Genomic DNA, 18,850 nt, shown 5'->3' with positions numbered 1-18,850 from the left:
CCAGCTCTTCATAATATAAGTATTCCCCCTCTGTATGTGCTGAGAGAGTGCCAGATTTCAACAGCTCTACAGGCAAGGCAGACTGAGTGAGTCCTGTAGGTGAAGACAATAAAATGCACACTTCTGACATCTAGTGGCTGAGCTACGTAAGTGTCACAGTCTACACAGGCAATATCCAGAGTCAGGGGACGTCACCCAATTAAAAAAAAAAAAAAAAAAAAAACTATTTTGCCAAGAAGAAAGGTTTGGTTTTAATATGTCCACTGTTCTGATAATTTCTTCAGTAGAAATCTGTTTTTTATCCAAAGTGACTGATGCGTTACTTCTGAAAAGACACCGCACAGGGTTTCTGCAGGGTTTTCCAAATCAAATTTAAGACTTTTTAAGACCTTTGCAGCATGATACAGAAAGAAATTTAACACCTGTTTCATGATCATACTATGAAAGTACAATGGAAAACTAGTAGGGATCACATGGCCTAGAATTAATCATTATTATATCTCCTTTTCAGTACTTCCCAGCAGTATACAACACTAAATTGAAGAATTGAGAAACCAATAACAAAAAAACCAGGACAAATAAGACCAAACTGTATCTGCATGGATTAATATGAGGTTTGTATTGCTGTATTAGTGATGACACAATTGCCACACCAGCTCTAAATGATAACATTATTATCATTTTCTATTCTGAACAACCCAGAGACAGGTTAGTGTAATGGACCTCACGTGACTTACTGTAAGTGTGCGCCAGGCTGTTGAGAAATGATCTACTACCAGAAAACAACAGAAAACGTGTTTGCATGCATTTGATACTGGTGCAGATCATTAATTAAAAATTTCCATAGCTACAGCACACAACAAGGCAAAAGGTGAATTCATGCTTGAGAAAGAAAGCTGTTCAAACATAAACAAGATGTTAATCTGGATCCAGTGTCTGCACACGAGAACAGGGCAGCAACACCGAGCCCGCATGAATGGCACACCAGATCCAGTCAGAGACATGTAAGCAGTTTTAAATGTTTCTGTAAATAAAGTGATCCCGACTATTCACAGGGAGGATAGAACTTTGAATGCCGGCTCGTGATGAAAGAATGAGGTGTAGGTGTAACGAGCAGACAAGCTATACCAAAGGAAAACACTGACTTTCATCATTGGTCTTCTTACGTCAAGATGACTAACAAGATAGGCAACAGAATACCTCCTTTATGTCCCTGAACAAACCCTTCCTGTAACTGATGCATCTCCAAATCACATCAAAAGATAAGTGCACATGAGAAAGATGGGGAAAATTCCCAGAAGGCAAATATGGATTCATCGCAAAACTATACAGAGAATACAACTGGAAGAAAACCTGAAGAGATATCATGCAAAATGCAACTATCAATTAACAAAAAACATATTTTATTTCAAGTAAGCCATATAAAACTATGTTTTTCACACATAAACTCCCAGTTTTAAACCAGCATAGGGAGAGTAAAGCTATCACCAGGACTCATCACTTTTTATTGGATTTAATTGCAGTGAGACATGCAGTCAACATGACTTTAGTTTAGCAATCACAAGTCAAACTGCTCCAATCTGACATAAATCATAAGTGAGTGACAATTAAAACTGTATGTTATTGTAAATTCAAGTAAACTTGTAAGGCATGTGTGCTAATTGCTTTGCTCTGTGGCTCTCTCTGTCCGGTTTGGCGACTAATTCTTAACCTATTAATCAAATGACATGTGATGTGATTCAGAGGAATTCTTTTGGCCAAGTTGGACACTCCCTCCATTGACTCCGTTGGAACTTTCTATGAAAGTGAGTATGCAGACATCAAAGAGAAATGTTCAGGAACTGAACCAGCAAAAGTCAAAGTCAAAGTTCCTTATAGTTTAAGACTGTCAATCAGTTTCTCTTTCATTTCTGTTTTTATTTTCTTCCTCTCGTTCTTCTACTTTATCTGTGTTGCAGTTGCGTAATTTACCTGAATGGTTCTGTATCATTTCTAACCTGCATTCTCAAGCCTGACACCAGTGTTCATCACTGAACATGAACATGGTCACAAGGAATTATAATTTAGTTTTCCCAGTCTTATAGATATGAAATATGTAGTCTAATTTCTGACATTTTATAGACAAAAGAAATGAGAAAATAACTGCCAGATTAATTGATAATTAAAATAATTGCTAGTTGCAGCCCTACAGGAGTTGCTTAGTGAATGGTTTATAATTTGTTCTTTCACCAGAGGCCAACTGGGAAGTAAATCTGTTTGCAAACAGGATGCATACCAGGCACAAAAGTGGTTGAGCTGTTGTATCACCTCATGTTAATTGATTTCCACTAGGTGTTTAAATGTTTCTTTGAATTCATGCTGGTTTTGTCTGGGAGCTCAAGTTTCTTCCCACAGTCAAAAGACCTGCATGTCAGAGACTCTCACACTGTCCTCATGGAGGTCTGAGTGCAGTTATTGAGTAATAACCTGTTCAGTGTCTCTCTGCCTTCAGTCAAGATTACCTATTGTCACCTGAGTAGTTCATATGTACGACACAATTTCATTAAAATATAGTTTAAAGTGCTTTTCAGGATTAAAACAACAATAGCTGGCTGTGACAGAAACAAGGTTTGAAAACAAGCAGCCTGGAGACGAATGAGAGTTCTGAAGAAAAGATTGTACTAAAAGACCATTTAAAAGCTATTATGTCTACTGTAGATTTATACAAATACTGTGGGAGGAAATATGTCAATTTGCTTGCATGGACTAGCAACACTGCATGCAAATAAACATGCAAAAGCAACACTGTGGCAAATGCAAAACATGACAGCCAGAAATGACAACACACAATAAAACGCATCTTAACATATTAATGTTTTTTTTGTTATTAACATTACCGCCGACAGGTTTTCATAACCGCACTAGGGCAGCAGCAATATGGAGAACTTAGTATGAATCTTCACTAAAACGACTTGATAAGCAAACCCCCAAAAACTGGCACCTGCAAAATGATACATGCCGCGATAACAGCACAAGGTGAGCAGGCAAGGCAAGTAATTCACTGTATGTGCTCGTCTCCTGACAGATAGTTACAGTGAAGAGGATCAAAATGCAAACCACAGGCAAATGTCAGGAAAATAAGCTGGAAAAATGAACAGCACCTGCACAACAAACACAAACACACACAAGCTGAAAAGTGAGTTTTTCTTTCTTAAAACCAACAGTGCCTTCAAGTAAGACGCCACCGTTCAGTTTATCCAGAGTTAAGGTGTGATTAATTTAGAAAAAAATCACAATAACCTGCAATTAATACAACAAATGTTTTTTTCTAGTGGTAATAGTAAAGATAACTCTCTATTTCATAATAACATGAAGGTTAAAGGGTGTTAATCTTTCATTTCAGGTCAATTTATACCACTAATGTAAATGTACGTCAGCATTACAAGGACCATTACACATGATTTGCAGTTACTTCGCATAACACCTTGAGCTGGCCGGGGGAGGGAGGGGCCAATTACACCTGCTGGCTTTGGGGCTTACAGGTGAGTTTGCATGCAACAATATTTCACGGTGCACTGACACATACACGCACAGTTCTCATTACTCTAGCTTCAGTCTGCCGCTTATCTGCATCATGGCTGCAACTTTCACTCTGCTGGCTCTGTGCTGGGCGTTAAGACTGAGCTGCAGCGTGCACAGTTCCCCCGAATGGTTCCAAAACCTTTCTACCAGTCTCTTCAGTTTGCCTGGGGACATTGTACTCGGAGGGCTCTTCCCCATTAACGACCTGTCCAGCAACCTCAGCGAGAGGAGGGAGCCTGACAACATCAGCTGTGAAAGGTAACATGTTGTGACAAATCAATATCATCTGAGATTCTGCACCAATATTTTCACTTAACCCGACTGAGGAGGCTTCTCCTTTGTTTTTGTTTTTCCTCCTGGGGTCTCACAGTTTAAATGAACAGGGACTGGGCCTCGCTCTAGTGATGAAATACGCAGTGGATGAGATCAACGGAAACCAAAGTCTGCTCCCTGGCATCAAGTTGGGTTACAAAATCTATGACACATGTGCACAGTCTGCCATCATCGTGAAGCCTACTCTGTCCTTCCTCACTGCAAAACCTAATGATACAATATCTGTGAAGTGTAATTACACCGACTACGAGACCAGCATATCAGCAGTGATCGGCCCTCTCACCTCAGAGATGGTGTCCGTCATTGGAAAACTCCTGGGATTCTTTCTGATGCCACAGGTTTGGTTAAAAACATGTCTATGACTATGTGTCCTCATATTCTGTTCCTCAGCTGATTTTTCATTTCGTACAAAAAATATTTTAAATGTAAATCTGAACATGTGTCTACAGCGTCCCATTAGCCTTAAAGTGTTTCATTATTGTCGCTTGTTCAGTTGAATCACACAGAAAGCAACGGCTGATTGTAATGCAAACTGCACTGCACTGAGGCACACTGTCTGTAATGGGCATGGCTGAGTAACATCAGTATAGTAAACTACTCACAACATAATGTGACTGTTCTCACTTCAGATTAGCTACGGTGCAACCAGCGACAAATTCAGCGACAATCTCCTCTACCCATCGTTCTTCCGTACGGTGCCCAGTGACAAATGGCAAGTAGACGTCATGGCACTTCTACTGAAAGAGTTTAAATGGAACTGGGTGGCAGTGGTGGGCAGTGAGGAGGAGTATGGACAACAAGGTGTGCAGCAATTCTCCAAAATAGCAGAGAACATGTCTATATGTGTGGCCTATCAGGGGCTGATTCCAGTATACAGTGACCCTCAACCAGCAATCAAAACCATCATTGACAATATCAAGGCAACCGAGGTCGGAGTGGTGGTGGTCTTTGCGCTCGTAGAGCCAGCAGAGGCCTTTTTTGAAGAGGTTAGTGAAGCAGAGATTAATCAACGTGGGATGGCACATATATGTTACTGGTGGGCAAGTTATAATCAGTTCAGTACCAATAATCCAATCTAATCGATTCCAGGTTATCAGGAGGAATGTAACAGGTGTGTGGATTGCCAGCACAAGTTGGGCCATCCATAATCAACTGACATCTCTCCCCAACATCCAAAATATCGGCACAATCATCGGATTTATTGACGATACAGAGCAACTGGAACTGCTCACCGACTACACAAAGGAGCTCTTTAAAAAACTGAGCAAGGAGAGGGAGAAGACGTCCCGTCCTGCACCAGGGTCCGGAAAACCTGACAACCCCTGCCCACAATGCTGGAACTTATCACCTGCTAATATAACCTTGGTGACAGACCCTGCAGTGAGCCGCACAGCTTTCAGTGTGTATGCTGCCGTCTACAGTGTGGCGCAGGCACTGCATAACATGCTGAAATGCAATTCAGCTGCCTGTCAGTGGGGACCTGAAACCAAAATCTATCCCTGGAAGGTGATTTTTTTTTTTGTCTACAGACACTTTGGAATTAAAATATATATTCTTTAAATACTGAAATGAAATAATGAATAAATCTTTTGCAGCTGCTGGGGTTTTTAAGGAATATCTCTGTAAACATAAATGGCAAACATTTAGTGTTTGATGAAAATGGCAACCCAAACATAGGATACAAGCTGATTGAGTGGATCTGGAATGGCTCTAATGTACATTTTAAAACTGTTGGACACTTTTATGAACAACTGTCCATCAACAAGTCTCTCCTCACAGTGGCACACTGGAAACTCAGAGGTAATTTCAGAAGTTGTAAGAAAATTCATTTAAATGTTTTACTACAGCAATCCTAACTGTAATGCCACAACTTTGCAGGTTCCTGAGTCCACCTGTTCAGCAACATGTCAGTCAGGCCAGATCCACAGAGTCAAAGGTTTCCATTCCTGCTGTTTCGATTGTATCGACTGTTTGGAGGGCACTTTCCAGAAAAATCAGGGTAATGTGGTCTTTCACAAATCCCTCAAATACTTGACCTTTATTTGTAGGAGTAGCACAACATTTTGGGAAATTATTCACTTTCTTGCAAAGGGTTAGACGAGAGGATTCATATCAATCTCATGTCTGTAACGGCTGGTTAGCATTAAACTATTCCTTTAACGGTACAGTTTGATTTCTAGATGGTTTGCTAGTTCATCACACCAATTTCCCTGTTGTCCTTTCTGACTCATAGACGACATCGAGTGTACAAAGTGTCCCCAAGGTGAGTGGTCCCTGAACCGCAGCACTTCTTGCACTAAACCCACCTTTGACATTTTGTCCTGGGAAACGCCCGAATCTCTGGAAATGACACTGGCTGGGGTGGTGCTGCTGCTGTGTCAGGGGTTGGTCTGTGTCGTGTTCCTGAAGCACCGGGGGACCCCGTTGGTCACGGCCTCGGGCGGGGCCCTGAGTTTCGTGGCCCTGCTCAGCCTGATGGGAGCCTGCCTCAGTCTGCTGCTCTTCCTGGGGCAGCCAGGGGACGTGAGGTGTCGTCTTCAGCTGCCCTTCATCTCAATTTTTCAAACAGTCACCCTCTCCATTATTATGTCCATCTCACTACAGGTGAGAAAGGAAGAAAATACATTACTGTAATATATGAAGAACACGTTATAAAAAGTCTGAAACCTCCTTTTTTTCTTTTTTTCAAACAGATATTGTACGTGACAGAGCTCCCAGAGACAGCCGCCTCTCATCTGCATATACTGAGAGGCCCGGGGAGCTGGCTGTTTGTGCTGGCCTGCTGTGCTGTGCAGGCTGGTCTCTGTGGCTGGTTTGTTCAGGAGGGACCCTCGCTGTCGGAATACATGGCAGATATGAATATAACCTTTGTGAGGGCCTTCTTGGCATGTCCAGTGATTCCTTTGATTGGATTTGCCTTAATGCAAGGTTTTAACGGTCTAATGGCGCTTATATCATTCATGTGCACCTTCATGGCAGTGAAGCCTCTGCACCAGTATAACCTTGCCAGGGACATCACCTTCTCCTCCCTGATCTACTGTGTCTTATGGGTCACCTTTATCCCAATCTACATCGGCCTGAAAGACAAGAAGAACCAGTCCATCGTCCATATTTCTTTCTGCCTGGCGAGCAACTTGGGGCTGGTGGCAGCCTACTACTTCCCAAAATGCTACCTGCTGTTGAGGAAACCTGACCTCAATATACCGAAGCACTTCTGCACCTTCCTAGAGGGAGCCCCACCCAGACCAGCTGAGGAGGAGCCACAGCCACAGCCACAGTCAAAGTCAGAGCAGTAAACAGGGACACAGAGTCTACAACAGTCACCACAGGGCAGCTTTAAGAATAAAGATCTTAATTAAGAATATTAGATATTTTGTACATTTTACATTAGCATGTTTTGTATATGAAAAAAGACTGTGTGTATTGTAGCATAGGCCTAAAGGCTGGGAAACACACTGTTACATTAGACTAGTTTTTCCTATATTGCTGCATTAATATGTAATCACACACAACATAGGTCACATAAACTGCACAAATACAAAGCATAGAAACAATAGATTTATTATTTATTATTTAAATATTTGATGTATCCTCATTATCATAAATACTCTACAATAGCCTGATTTTGTAATAGAAAACCGTTTTTGACAAAAATGTGTATTGTCTGTGTTGTTAATGTTGCTAACAACTATATTCACTGGATTATAATAAAGACATATTTAAACAGACTATAAGGGCTGGGTTATACCTTTGAATTTTCTGTGGACTCAGCAAAGCACAGATTACTTTTATTTTGAAAATTCATCAGTGGTGGAAGAAGTATTTAAAAAAAGAAATAAAAGCAACAATCCCATTTTGAGTTAATCCAACCATGATGCAGAGTAGTAGAAGTAACGTAGAAATACTCGTGTAACGTACAAGTACCTCAAAACACTACCTGAGTAAGTTACTTTTCTTCATTGATGAGGGATAGTAGGTAAAAGTCAACGAAGCGTTCAACTATAGTAAGCTAGTTACCTCAAACTAAAGGATTTGAATAAATATACAGTTACTTAGTTGGTTTAGTTTAGTTAGTTGCTTACTGAGGTCTTACAAATGAAGGATTTATTCGTGTATGGTGGTTATTTTCTCATCATTACCGTCTTTTTCCTGGCGTTGCACTTGTCCTAGCATCCCACCTTATGCTACAGCTAGCACGGCAGGCACATGCTAATAGCACAGGTTGTTTGTGTGTTTAAATGAACCTTTAACACTATGATTGGCAGACCTGAACCTCAGTCACGGCCCAGCCAATAACCTTTAACCACCACCCACCTGCCTGACGCCGTTGCTGCTGCCTGAGAGGCTGAGCTCGGGGACTGCTTCTCCCGTGTGCCTAGCAACGGTTGCTAACAACTCAGGCTGTGGTTAATCCCGAGTTTCTCTGGGTTTTTACTTTTCAGACTTTCAGCCGGTGAGATAAATTCTTATTTGAACTTAACTGCAAATGTATTAGCTAGATATAACCAAGATTTAACCTTTGTTTAGCTTGGTCCTGATGTGCACTGTGACACATGTATCTTTGATGATCTATCCTAGAGTTAAACCTGTTTAACTAGCTTTAAGTATCTAGGTCTGATTAAAGTTTGTGATGAAAAATGTATATTGTTCTTAGGGGAAAACTAATCAAAAACGATTAAACTATGCAATTTCAAGTATATTTTTTAAACAAAATAGGACCAAAGACGATTATGTCTACAGCATTTTCTTAAACTACTTTAATACTTTAATATGCCATTCCTATTTTAAAGCTGACTCTAGCGATGGAATAGGCAGACAAAAGGAGTGCCAATCAAAGCTGCTCCCAGGCAATCACTGCAAGAAAAGTGTTATGTAATCTCACGTTCAACTGTCAGTTTAGGTTTTATAGGTGAATATGAGGCTACATGTCTGGGTTTTGGTTAAATTTAATGGCCAGAGGACAATGATATTACCACAAGCACAAGTTCAATGTTTCCTCTTAACAGTGTCGAGTTACTTTTTATTTTCATCCAGTAAGGCCCAGTGCAGCCATGCCTCGAGGAAGATCAGCTATAAGCGCCCGCTCAGACAGCAGTGAGATGGATATTGATGGTACAGGTAATGTTGGTTATGTTTGTTATTATTAACTATTAAATGTTGATGTCAGTTGCTATAATGTGCATATGTTGTTTTTTTGAGCAGAATCAGAGATAGCCAAGCTGCAAAGACAGTTCAGGATCATGGAGGGGGATCGGCAGGCCTACAGCATTCAGGCTCGGGAGCAGATCCGCAAACAACAGTAAAAAAGAAACTGTACACCTACAATACAGTGTACACAGTGTTTGTTTTTATTCACCTGATCGGCTGTTTGTGTGTTGTGGATGAAGGCAGGAGATAGACAAGCTGCTGAAGGAGCAGGAGGAGCTGTATCGAAACCTCGGGGTGTGTAAGAACTCGTCCCGCCAGCAGCAGGACAGCGAGGACACTGAGAGTCTTCGAGCTCTGCTGGAGCACAGAGACATGCTGGAGGAGGAGCTGGAGAAAGAGAAGCAGTGTCAAAAAGATCTAGAAAAAGAGGTTAACCGAGACCTTTTCGCTCTATATGTCATGTTTACTGATATTTCTGGAGGCACAAACAAAAGTTTATGTGATGTGTTTGTACTGTGGGCAGATCTCAAACATGGAGTTGAAGCTGGCAGAGCTGAGGAAAGGGGAGGTCAGCACCAGTGACACACAAACGTCAGAGGTACGGCGGACTCAGAAGGTCATACGCACACTGGAACACAAACTGGACAGAGTGAGTTATGAAGGAGCATCTTCGTCTGGTTAACAGCACAAAAGTTCACAAGTGCATATCTTCACATATTACTGTAATATTGTAAAGTTTGTGTCTAATGTCATCTTCAGGCTTCGACCCGCTTCAATGAACAGCTGACCAAAAACAGCCGGCTGAGAGAGGAGATACAGACGCTTCATATTGAGCGTGTCCGATTCCAGCAGCTACGCAACAGGCTGGACAAGGTCAGAGGTCACAGCATAGAGCTATTCAAGTTTTTATACCAGGTGTAAGTTGTCAAGTAAAAAGCATGTCTCTGCATTTGTGTGTTGTATGTTTTAGGAGCTGCAGGAGGTCCGCAAGAGGATCGGGGAAATGATCAACCTGTCCACTGCTGCTTACGATGCGAGGTCAGAGCTGAGACAGTTGCACAGTGCACCTCGTCATCTTGGTTTTTGAATATCTTATTTATTAACCTCTCTGCTTCAGGGTGGAGGCTCAGTCCAAAATGAGCATGATGAGGGACAAGGCAGTGAAGGACCTCGCCCAGTACAACGCTGAGATGAAGGAACTGGAGAGAGTTATCGCACACGAGTCCTGCCTGAAAGAGTTCATGACGACCAAGTGCAGCGAGAGGAGCGGGCAGGACGACGGCCCCGAGCTGGGACACAGACGTAGTGAGACACAACCACTGTGCTGTAGCTTATATCGCTGTTTTGACATAATATTCACAATAAGGACAAAAATGTGGAGATGAGATGCTGCCAATGATGATAATAATACTGATATATTTCAGCTACCCAGGCTCAGTCTCCTGTGGTGTTGTATATCGCATGAGCACAAGCTAGAGAGAAGAATAGAAAATCTTACTGCGGCTCTGTAGAGAACTGAGTTTTGGGGGATTAGTGTGTATTTTCTGCTGCTGAAAAGGACAAATGTCATTTAATTGTGAATGTTTAGAACAACATCTTCTGACTTTGTTGCTGTCTGCCCATCAGAAACGTTTAAATACTTGATTATAGCTGTGCCCTAGTTTTGTTTATTTTCTCTCATGCTCACAAAACCAGGGATGAATACTTGATTTATGTGCTCAGATGTGCTGGTACCATTGATTGTTAAACTGATAAATATGAAGGAGATTTTTAATGATGGGGTTTAAATTATGCACATGTTGCACCAGTTATTTAGGATTTTACAGCAGAAACAGTCAAACAAACACTAGATGAAATGTTGTATAATCACAGACTAAATCAATGAAACATAGAAGTAGTTGGAAGAAAACAGTGTTGGTGTCACCAGTAGCTTAGAAACCAACAAAAGTGTGAAGACACAGTCAGTCCCTGCACAGTGTAAGAGAAATAAAAGGATCTTTTTCACAGTGTTTGTTAACTTGTTTCAGAAACCAGGAGAAATCTTTGCAATTTACTGAGGGACAATACGACACAGTGATGTATAGATTTGTGTCTCTAGCTTAGATACAGTCATGATCATTTTGGTGTGATGGTAATAACGGTGCTTGTTTGTCCCAGTGTCAGAGGTGAAGGAGCAGCGGAGGATGGACTCGGGGGAGGAGTCGCTGGACGCTCTGGAGGAGGTTTTTGAGAGGATCCAGGCAGTGACAGGAGAGGACAACCTGGACATGCTGGTCACCAGGTTCATCCAGGGTCAGTCGCACCAAGCACAACCTGACTCTTTCACACTCATCTATATGCAAAATCAATGCTGCTGTCGCTGCAGGAGCTTTTAGTTTTAAAATGGCTCCTGTTTACACACATTTATATACATGACATACTGTGACCTGAAATACTGGACACTAAAGCTAGATAAATTGAACGTCCCACTTTGATAATCAGGATACTGAGTCTCAGTTTAAAAGATTTAAATGTGTCTCACTGCTGTGTTTCTGTTTCACTGTGCAGTCGAAGACCGGAACTTTGCACTTTTCAATTTTGTTAATGAGCAAAACAATGAAGCTGAAGCACTGAGGGATCAAATCAGCCAGGTGAGTATATTTTCTCTATTTTATTATACTCTCTTGTATGAATTTCTTCCATTTTTAACTTTGTTTATGCTCCTAGTTGGTGCAGAAATAGAATACACTTAATTGGTTGTTCACAAGGATTTCAAGCAACTAGTATTAACATGAAAGACCATGGCTACTAGAGCGGTTAGAAAGTGTAGGTGTTGTATACAGTGAGAAGACAGTTAATTCATGTGTGTCCATTATTTATTTATTTATTTATTTATCTGTTTACGCTGCGATGTGTGAATCCGCAGATCCAGGAAGAGATGGAGCAGTATCGAGTGAAAGGTCTGCAACAGGAGCACGATCATCGCTCTCTGCTCAGAGACATTGACGAACAACAGAAGGAAACTGAATTCCAAGTTCAAGACTATGAAAACCAAGCCAGCATCATAAGCAAAATCCTGGACGAGATTAAAACAGGTTTGGGAACAGTTTATTTCACGGGTCGGTAATTTCTTAATTATTTCCCAGGAAGTTTCCTAGAAAGATGTAATTTGGCCATAATTACAGTGAAATGGAAACAGTGCTCAGTTAGCATAATTAATTAATTCCAGTGATTTGGCAGCATAACCTGCAGTCTTTTAGTCAGTGTAAGCATACAATTCAATATATATGAAGAACAAGATCCAATTTTAAATGAATAATGACTGAATTTTTGTCTGGTTTGTTATTGTATTTGTTATTTCTAGGAAAACGTTTTCTCCCTAACATAAGAATCAAATTGCATGTTTTTTCCAGGAAACATCCCATGAGATTATCAGATTTCTCTTAAATGCATGTAGTGTGTGTGTGTGTGTGTGTGTGTGTGTGTGTGTGTGTGTGTGTGTGTGTGTGTGTGTGTGTGTAGCTGCATACACACACCAAGGCATTACAAACAAAAGCTACTGCAGCTCTGGATATTTATCATAAGCCAGACAGTTGTAGGTTATCCTGACTCAGTTTTTTCCATCCCACAGGAGTGAACAGCACCTTCTCTAAAATGGAGTGTGACCGCTCAGTGATAGAGGACACGCTGGGCTCCTCGACGGGGATCAGCGAGAACAACATCATGTCTTATCTGGGTCTGGTGGAACAGAAGACTAATGAGCTGCTCACCATACAAGCTTTCCTCAATTCTAAAGTAACCTGCCAACCTCTGGCTCTGTCCCACCTTTTCTTAACATATAATCCTACTGTATGTACATCACTGTCTTTCATTTCTGTATGTTTAACTCGCACAGGATCTGGAGAAGGACTACAATCCCAAAGACCTGGCCAAATTCCTTTTGGGTCAAAATCCAGAGCTTCAGCAGAATATCAGTATCCAACCTGCAGTCAACAGGTCAGCATTTTATTAATTCTGAGACCTGTATATTTGTCATTTATCTGTACATACAGTAGACGTAAACACGGGGTGTGAGGTTGATGGGTGTGTTTGTGTTGTTTCCTCAGTGTGGATTATGATGCAGAAGAGTCTCCTGTCACTGACGAAGAGGAACGGCCACTTTCACAAGAGGAACTTCGCAAAAAAATAATGAAAGGGGTTAGTGCGATAAAACGTGCCAGTGATTATTTATGGTCCATGTCATGATCAGTTGTTAAAAGTTCATCTGATTTGTTTGGATGTGATTTACAGGTTCTGCAGAGAGAGAGTTCAGCGCGGCAGGCAGCAACCAAAGCCTCAAAGGTCAGTCAGCAGTTCGAAGGCAGACGTCGCTCCCTGGACGATGCACTGATCTGACACACTGACCTGATCAGCGTATCCTCGTCATTATCTGCAGTTAAAGGGTCTGTTTTTACCACAGCACAGAGCAACGGATGCTGTGACCGCTGATAGGTCCAGTTTGAAGTCTTGCAGCTTATGCACGTTAAACATTTAAAGCTTAATTATGTTATGTGTATGTCACCTTTTATGAGGAATCATTAGCATGGCCTGCTATATTATATCTCGGTGTGATTTGTTTTAGTTGGGGCTAATTAGGTTTGGAGCTATAAAGATGCCTTTTCAGACTCTGGTAACCAGCTGTCCTTTTGATGTGGGACTTGCCATCTGGCTTTGACTCTACAATCTGGTCTCAGTACAGCCCTCCCACACTGGCAGCACTTCACTACATGATACTTGCTGCTATGCTCAGACAAAAAGGTTGGGGGCAGCAGAACCTTTTTGTAATTCTAATTGGCATGCTGAGACCTTTATTCTGAGTGTCCAAAAAGGAGGTGAGGGGCCTTTAGGACTTCAGTGCACACATTGATTTTCAATACATTTCTCTTGATGGACTAATAATGATTATTCTCAGATGAATTTTTGATGAATCACACTCGTTTATTCAGTTTTCTGTCATAAATCAGTGTCATTCTTTAAATAAACTATAATGGAAATATGACATTTTTTATTAAATTCTCTGCTCACGTTCACCACAGTCTTCAACTGTCCTTGTTTATGCTCCATCTGTCACCCATTCATGGTGCAGGGCTCATCACCAGGTCACCTTCATGTGTGGCAGTGATATCAGGAGCATCTGTATCTTCTTTTTTTTACGACCAGTGTGGCTTGTAGTGTGCAGGGATAAAAAACTTCACTTTGATCCTCTGGAGTTTCAAATGTCATCTTATCCAAACATCCTGGAGTGAGCCTGTGTTGGGGCAAAGATGGCAGCCGTCGCCGCTGCCGCCACCGCAGAGAGCTGAACTTCCTCTGTACAAAAGAGAAAATCAGGATGGGGAACTTATTTTAAGAAACATATTTTTACTCACAGTGTAGTGAAACAATTAAGAAAGCGTGTTACTATATTTAGGCTTGAAAGGTCACACTAATGCCATCATTTTTTTCTCTTGTCATGGGCTTTACAGAGGAAGGAGGGGGTGATTTAATAGACATGTACCTGTCTAAATAGCAGAGACACATTTAGGTTGAGGTGTGTGGTTTTAATTAGCCTGTTTGTTGAGGGGTTTTTGTTTTTCGAGTGAGGTTTTGACAGCTGCGATTCTGGGAAGTGAAACTGCTACTCTGTAAACATTTATGACTGATCGACTGGTGACTTGAAGATAATCCCCCCCCCCCTCCATCTCTCTTCTCAGTCTCAACTGTGTGGCTATGAAAACAGATTATCAGAGATAAAAGGGTGCTGTGGAAAAGCAGAGGGGTGGCGGTGGTGGGAGATGAGATGGAGGAGGCTGCTTTCTTTGAAATTCAACTCTCACACACACACCCCCCCCCTTCCACTCCCAACAAATTCTCTGTGCACACGGCTCTCTGGCATTGCCATAGAAACCTTCCTTTTAATCACAACAGAAACCTCATTTCCTGCTCCTGACAAAAGAGTCCTCATTGCCTGTAGAGACCGCCTGCAGCAGCCATTTCCAAGGCCCACCTCCTTCTGCAGGCTGTACCTACCAGCAGCGCCAGCCCTCTCTCTCACCCCTGCCCCCCGCCCCCCACCTCATCCACCCAGTCCTTTTTACCCCTCCTCTCCATATAAGCACATTTTCCACCTTCTCTCCTTCCTGTGCCTTAACAGTCTTACTGTTTTCCCGTGCACCTTCTTCGCACCTCATCTCATTTTAGTCCTTCTTTTCATTATTTGTATTCCCTGCAGACTCTTGTTTTTAGTTCACCTCATCGTAATTAAATGGTAAATATCCAAACAGTTCCTTGGAAACACCCCAACCGTGCCAAACAAGAGCGTGCAAGCACAGGTAACATTTCACCGCTCTTATCTAGGAATTACATGCCTCTCTGTGGCCTGTTCATCTGCTCCTCGTCAGTCTGGTATACCTTATCAACTACAGCTGTTCATGTCCGGTTATGCCAGTCACAGTGTTTTTCTCAGTTCCAGTTCCAAAGACGGATGCTGGGTTTCATTTTGTGTGAGGAAACTAGCAGTTTATTATGTGTTCTAAAGCTCCTTGTCAACTTTCATCTCACTACAGGCAAAGTTTTGAACAAAATGCTCTCTACTTCCTGTCCCCGGTGTGGTTCTGCTATGGGAACAAAGTGTGTTAGCACTTATAAAAAGCCTTGTTCCCTTTATCGCCGACAAGACTGTTATCTGAACCCAGAAAGTACCCCTGTCCTCTGCCTCCCTCTCTCTCCCGCTCTCTCTCTTTCCCTCCCTTGTGTATTTGTTTGGGAAATTTGCCAGGTATTTCCCCAGAACGACTGACTTCACCCACAATGCTCCCTCCCCTTGAAGAACGCCCCACCTCCCTCCACCCTACCACCCCCCACCCCCACCCCAAACACTCACACCCTCCCACCCACATCCCACCCTCCCTCCCGTGTATGTTGCTAAGCAACCTCCCGCCATGAGAGCTGGTGCATTTTCCAGCCAATCAAATTGCTGAGCACATTTTCGAACAGTGTTCAGGACGGAAAGAAGATATCTTTTACCTTTTACTATCAAGCCTGTTTTCATTCATGAGGGTTCACACCTTGCAGATAACAGGCGGCTGTTTCATCTTTCTGCACATACATGCTTTTCAAGGAAGGGTGGGGGGTGGGGGGTGATCTCTCTCAGTGCTGGTGGTGTGTGCTGCCAGTCCACCACTGGATGGCAGCACCATCAGTTTCTCTGTTGCCACACAGGCTGCAAAGAATTTTTACTGCTGTTGCTAAGCAATCCTGACTCTCATGTCTTACCTGTGAAACGTTTGTGATTTTTACAGATGTCCCTGACACCATTTTGTCTTTGTTTCCACTACTGTGAAACGCACCCTTAAGGAAAACTTCACATTGGTTGCACTGTGAAACGTATTCACATCCACACTGTTAACCTTCTCAATCTAGATATTATTAAAATTCAGATGAAGGCAGAGACAAAGCCTGCATGTTTCTGCCGGCAGAATGAATGAAACACCCGCCATGTTTGAGATCCAGGTTTGGGTTAAATATGATCCTCAAACCGCTTCAGTTGACTTCATCTCATCATGTAGGAGGCAGGAAATGTGCTCTTGAGTGATTAGGCCAGCAACTCTTGTCTTCCACTTAAGTGGCAGCAGAAAGATCTGTGCTCTCTCTGCAGCTTCTTGTTTTCTCTGAGATGTTCCCTATGACTGTTAGGCTGTTTCTAACTGATCGAACTCTATTTAAATTTTTCGTTATCACTCATCTGCTTTCTCTTTCACACTCTCCAGGTCCCTGTGTTTCCCTCCCCCCCCTCCCCTGCTCGGTCCCCCCTGTGCGCGAGTCCCTCATCTCCGCTTTGGTTGCTGTGCAGATGGCTCTTTGTTGGTGCTTCACAATGGGTCTAAGGTCAGTGTGCCTCATGCCATCGACACACTCAAACTTCTCCACTCCAGCTGTCTCGTGGCTTTATTTGTCTTTATCTAAAATGATTCTCTATCAAGCATCACTGCTGCTCATGTGTATGTGGCCTTATTATGGCCTCAAATTATGAGGAAGTTGTAAAACCACAGATGTAGCGAAGAGATGGCCTGGACCTCTCAGGCTCTAAACACGCTAAACAAGTATCATCTTCTTTTTCATATCTAAGCCACACATATGCCTTCATTGTAGTCATTGAAGTGCTTGTCACACTACTTGAATCTTAAACCTCGATGTAGATGTCTCAGTTGTCGGCAAGCTTCAGAGCATGTGATAGCTCGGAAACAAACCAGACACCAGAATATCAGATCAGCCAGAGAAATAGAAATGCAAATTTACAATCTGTTCTGTGATCCCAAACCAACCCTTGTTCATCATTCAAGAGCTAATGTGATAGATACACATTGCTTAACCCGTAATATTTATTCAGAGGGTGACAAGATGCGGTCTACTTTCAAAACAGTAAATAAAGAAACAGTTGCGTAGGCTCTCTCAGAAAGATCAGTGCAGATGACACAATAAAAAAATGCTTTTACATTGCTAATCTCTTAAACAGAGATTAAACACTCAAGTCTTCAACATCTTCAATGAGAATCTTGTGACAATATGCAGAAATTTATGCACCACTGACTGTAAGAGATGTGAGGTGCCTGTGTGAGAAGTGGTTGGTTTTCTCACTATGCAAAGTAAAAACTGCTGGGCAACACACGGCTGAGCAGCAGAGGGCCATGAGGTCTTCAGGCCAGCATGAAGCAGGAAAGAGCAGGTAGAGCGGAAGGCGGGAAACTAGATGGAGGAGGAGCATTCTCATGAAGCAGTAGGAATTACTGGAAATTTCCACTTTTCTCTGGCAAGAGAGTTGCAGGGGTGGAGCTAAGAGGTGAAATAAATAAGGTGGTAGAGCTGGAGTTGAACTCAAGCAGAGCAGAGGAAAAACATTTGCTGTTCTCTCATGCACAGCCTATTAGGTTTACGAAACCTAAGAGACATTTTTCACTCATGTCGCCCGTGTCCTCACTTGTAACCTTTGATTAATTGCAATCCCTTTTTCACTTATGTCCATTTGATCACTGATTCTTGTGCTTCAGTCATCTTCCACTGTGTTACACAGCGTTGTTGAATAAGTCTTTTGGACGAGAAACAAGTACAAAATCTTGGAACATCATACTGCAGTCACAGACAGTAGTCTTTCTCAGGTTCTGGTGTGTTTATATCATCAAATTATTTGACTTGAATAAACCAAAGCCATCGTCATCACTGTAATTTGAGAAGTAAGAAAGACAAGATAAAACTAGAAACATAGATAGATAGATAGATAGATAGATAGATAGATAGATAGATAGATAGATGTTGGTTTACATGGAGCTCTTTCTTCTTGTATGTTTTGCAGTCAAATGTATTATGCATGTGTGGTATTAGTTTTAATACTGTGTATGATGTATTATTTCTCAGTTAAGGGGGGCAAAGTGCTTGCTGATGTATTTGAATACTTAATGGGCTGATTGACGGACGATGTGTTGCCTTACCTCCCACTGCAGTCACACACTGTTCAAGGCTGAGGACTGAGACTTGTTTGTATTTTGCTGTTGCTGTGGTTTAACAATAAAGAAAGACAAATATAAACTGATGCACTCAGAACACATTTGATCACATCTCAACATCCACTGAATTGAAATCCAGTCTGTGATAAAATCATAGACACTGGAAATATACTGTGCAATTTACAGAGCAGGTGCATACCGTGTCTTGGTTTCCACATACATTTCCACATCATATTTGTCATGCATTTCCCCATCTGTCCATCCATCCATTTATTCATTTTCTGACAGCTTTATATCAAGTCAGGGTCGCT

General features: G+C 42.0%; 2 protein-coding genes across 2 annotated transcripts; both read left to right on the top strand.

Annotated features, from left to right (window-relative positions):
- Positions 1 to 3,507: 3,507 nt before the first annotated feature.
- LOC108899920 (taste receptor type 1 member 3) lies at positions 3,508 to 7,601 on the top strand. The gene is given in 9 exon segments (XM_018700666.2): positions 3,508 to 3,819; positions 3,932 to 4,232; positions 4,524 to 4,880; positions 4,984 to 5,400; positions 5,490 to 5,663; positions 5,665 to 5,694; positions 5,773 to 5,893; positions 6,128 to 6,498; positions 6,588 to 7,601. Coding segments are annotated over 9 exon segments (2,580 nt in total). The 5' UTR covers positions 3,508 to 3,613; the 3' UTR covers positions 7,191 to 7,601.
- Positions 7,602 to 8,234: 633 nt separating this feature from the next.
- On the top strand, positions 8,235 to 14,090 carry odad1 (outer dynein arm docking complex subunit 1). The gene is made up of 15 exons (XM_018700663.1): positions 8,235 to 8,347; positions 8,929 to 9,012; positions 9,097 to 9,193; positions 9,282 to 9,471; positions 9,566 to 9,691; positions 9,802 to 9,915; positions 10,013 to 10,080; positions 10,160 to 10,347; positions 11,200 to 11,334; positions 11,590 to 11,672; positions 11,948 to 12,116; positions 12,653 to 12,816; positions 12,917 to 13,017; positions 13,128 to 13,218; positions 13,312 to 14,090. Exons 2-15 carry the CDS (start codon positions 8,946 to 8,948, stop codon positions 13,414 to 13,416), a joined length of 1,698 nt encoding a protein of 565 aa, XP_018556179.1. The 5' UTR covers positions 8,235 to 8,347; positions 8,929 to 8,945; the 3' UTR covers positions 13,417 to 14,090.
- The last annotated feature ends 4,760 nt before the right edge of the window (positions 14,091 to 18,850 follow it).

The sequence above is a fragment of the Lates calcarifer genome, linkage group LG20 (assembly GCF_001640805.2).
Source record: "Lates calcarifer isolate ASB-BC8 linkage group LG20, TLL_Latcal_v3, whole genome shotgun sequence".
Taxonomy (NCBI): domain Eukaryota; kingdom Metazoa; phylum Chordata; class Actinopteri; family Centropomidae; genus Lates; species Lates calcarifer.
This window is presented reverse-complemented; position numbering and strand designations above follow the sequence as displayed.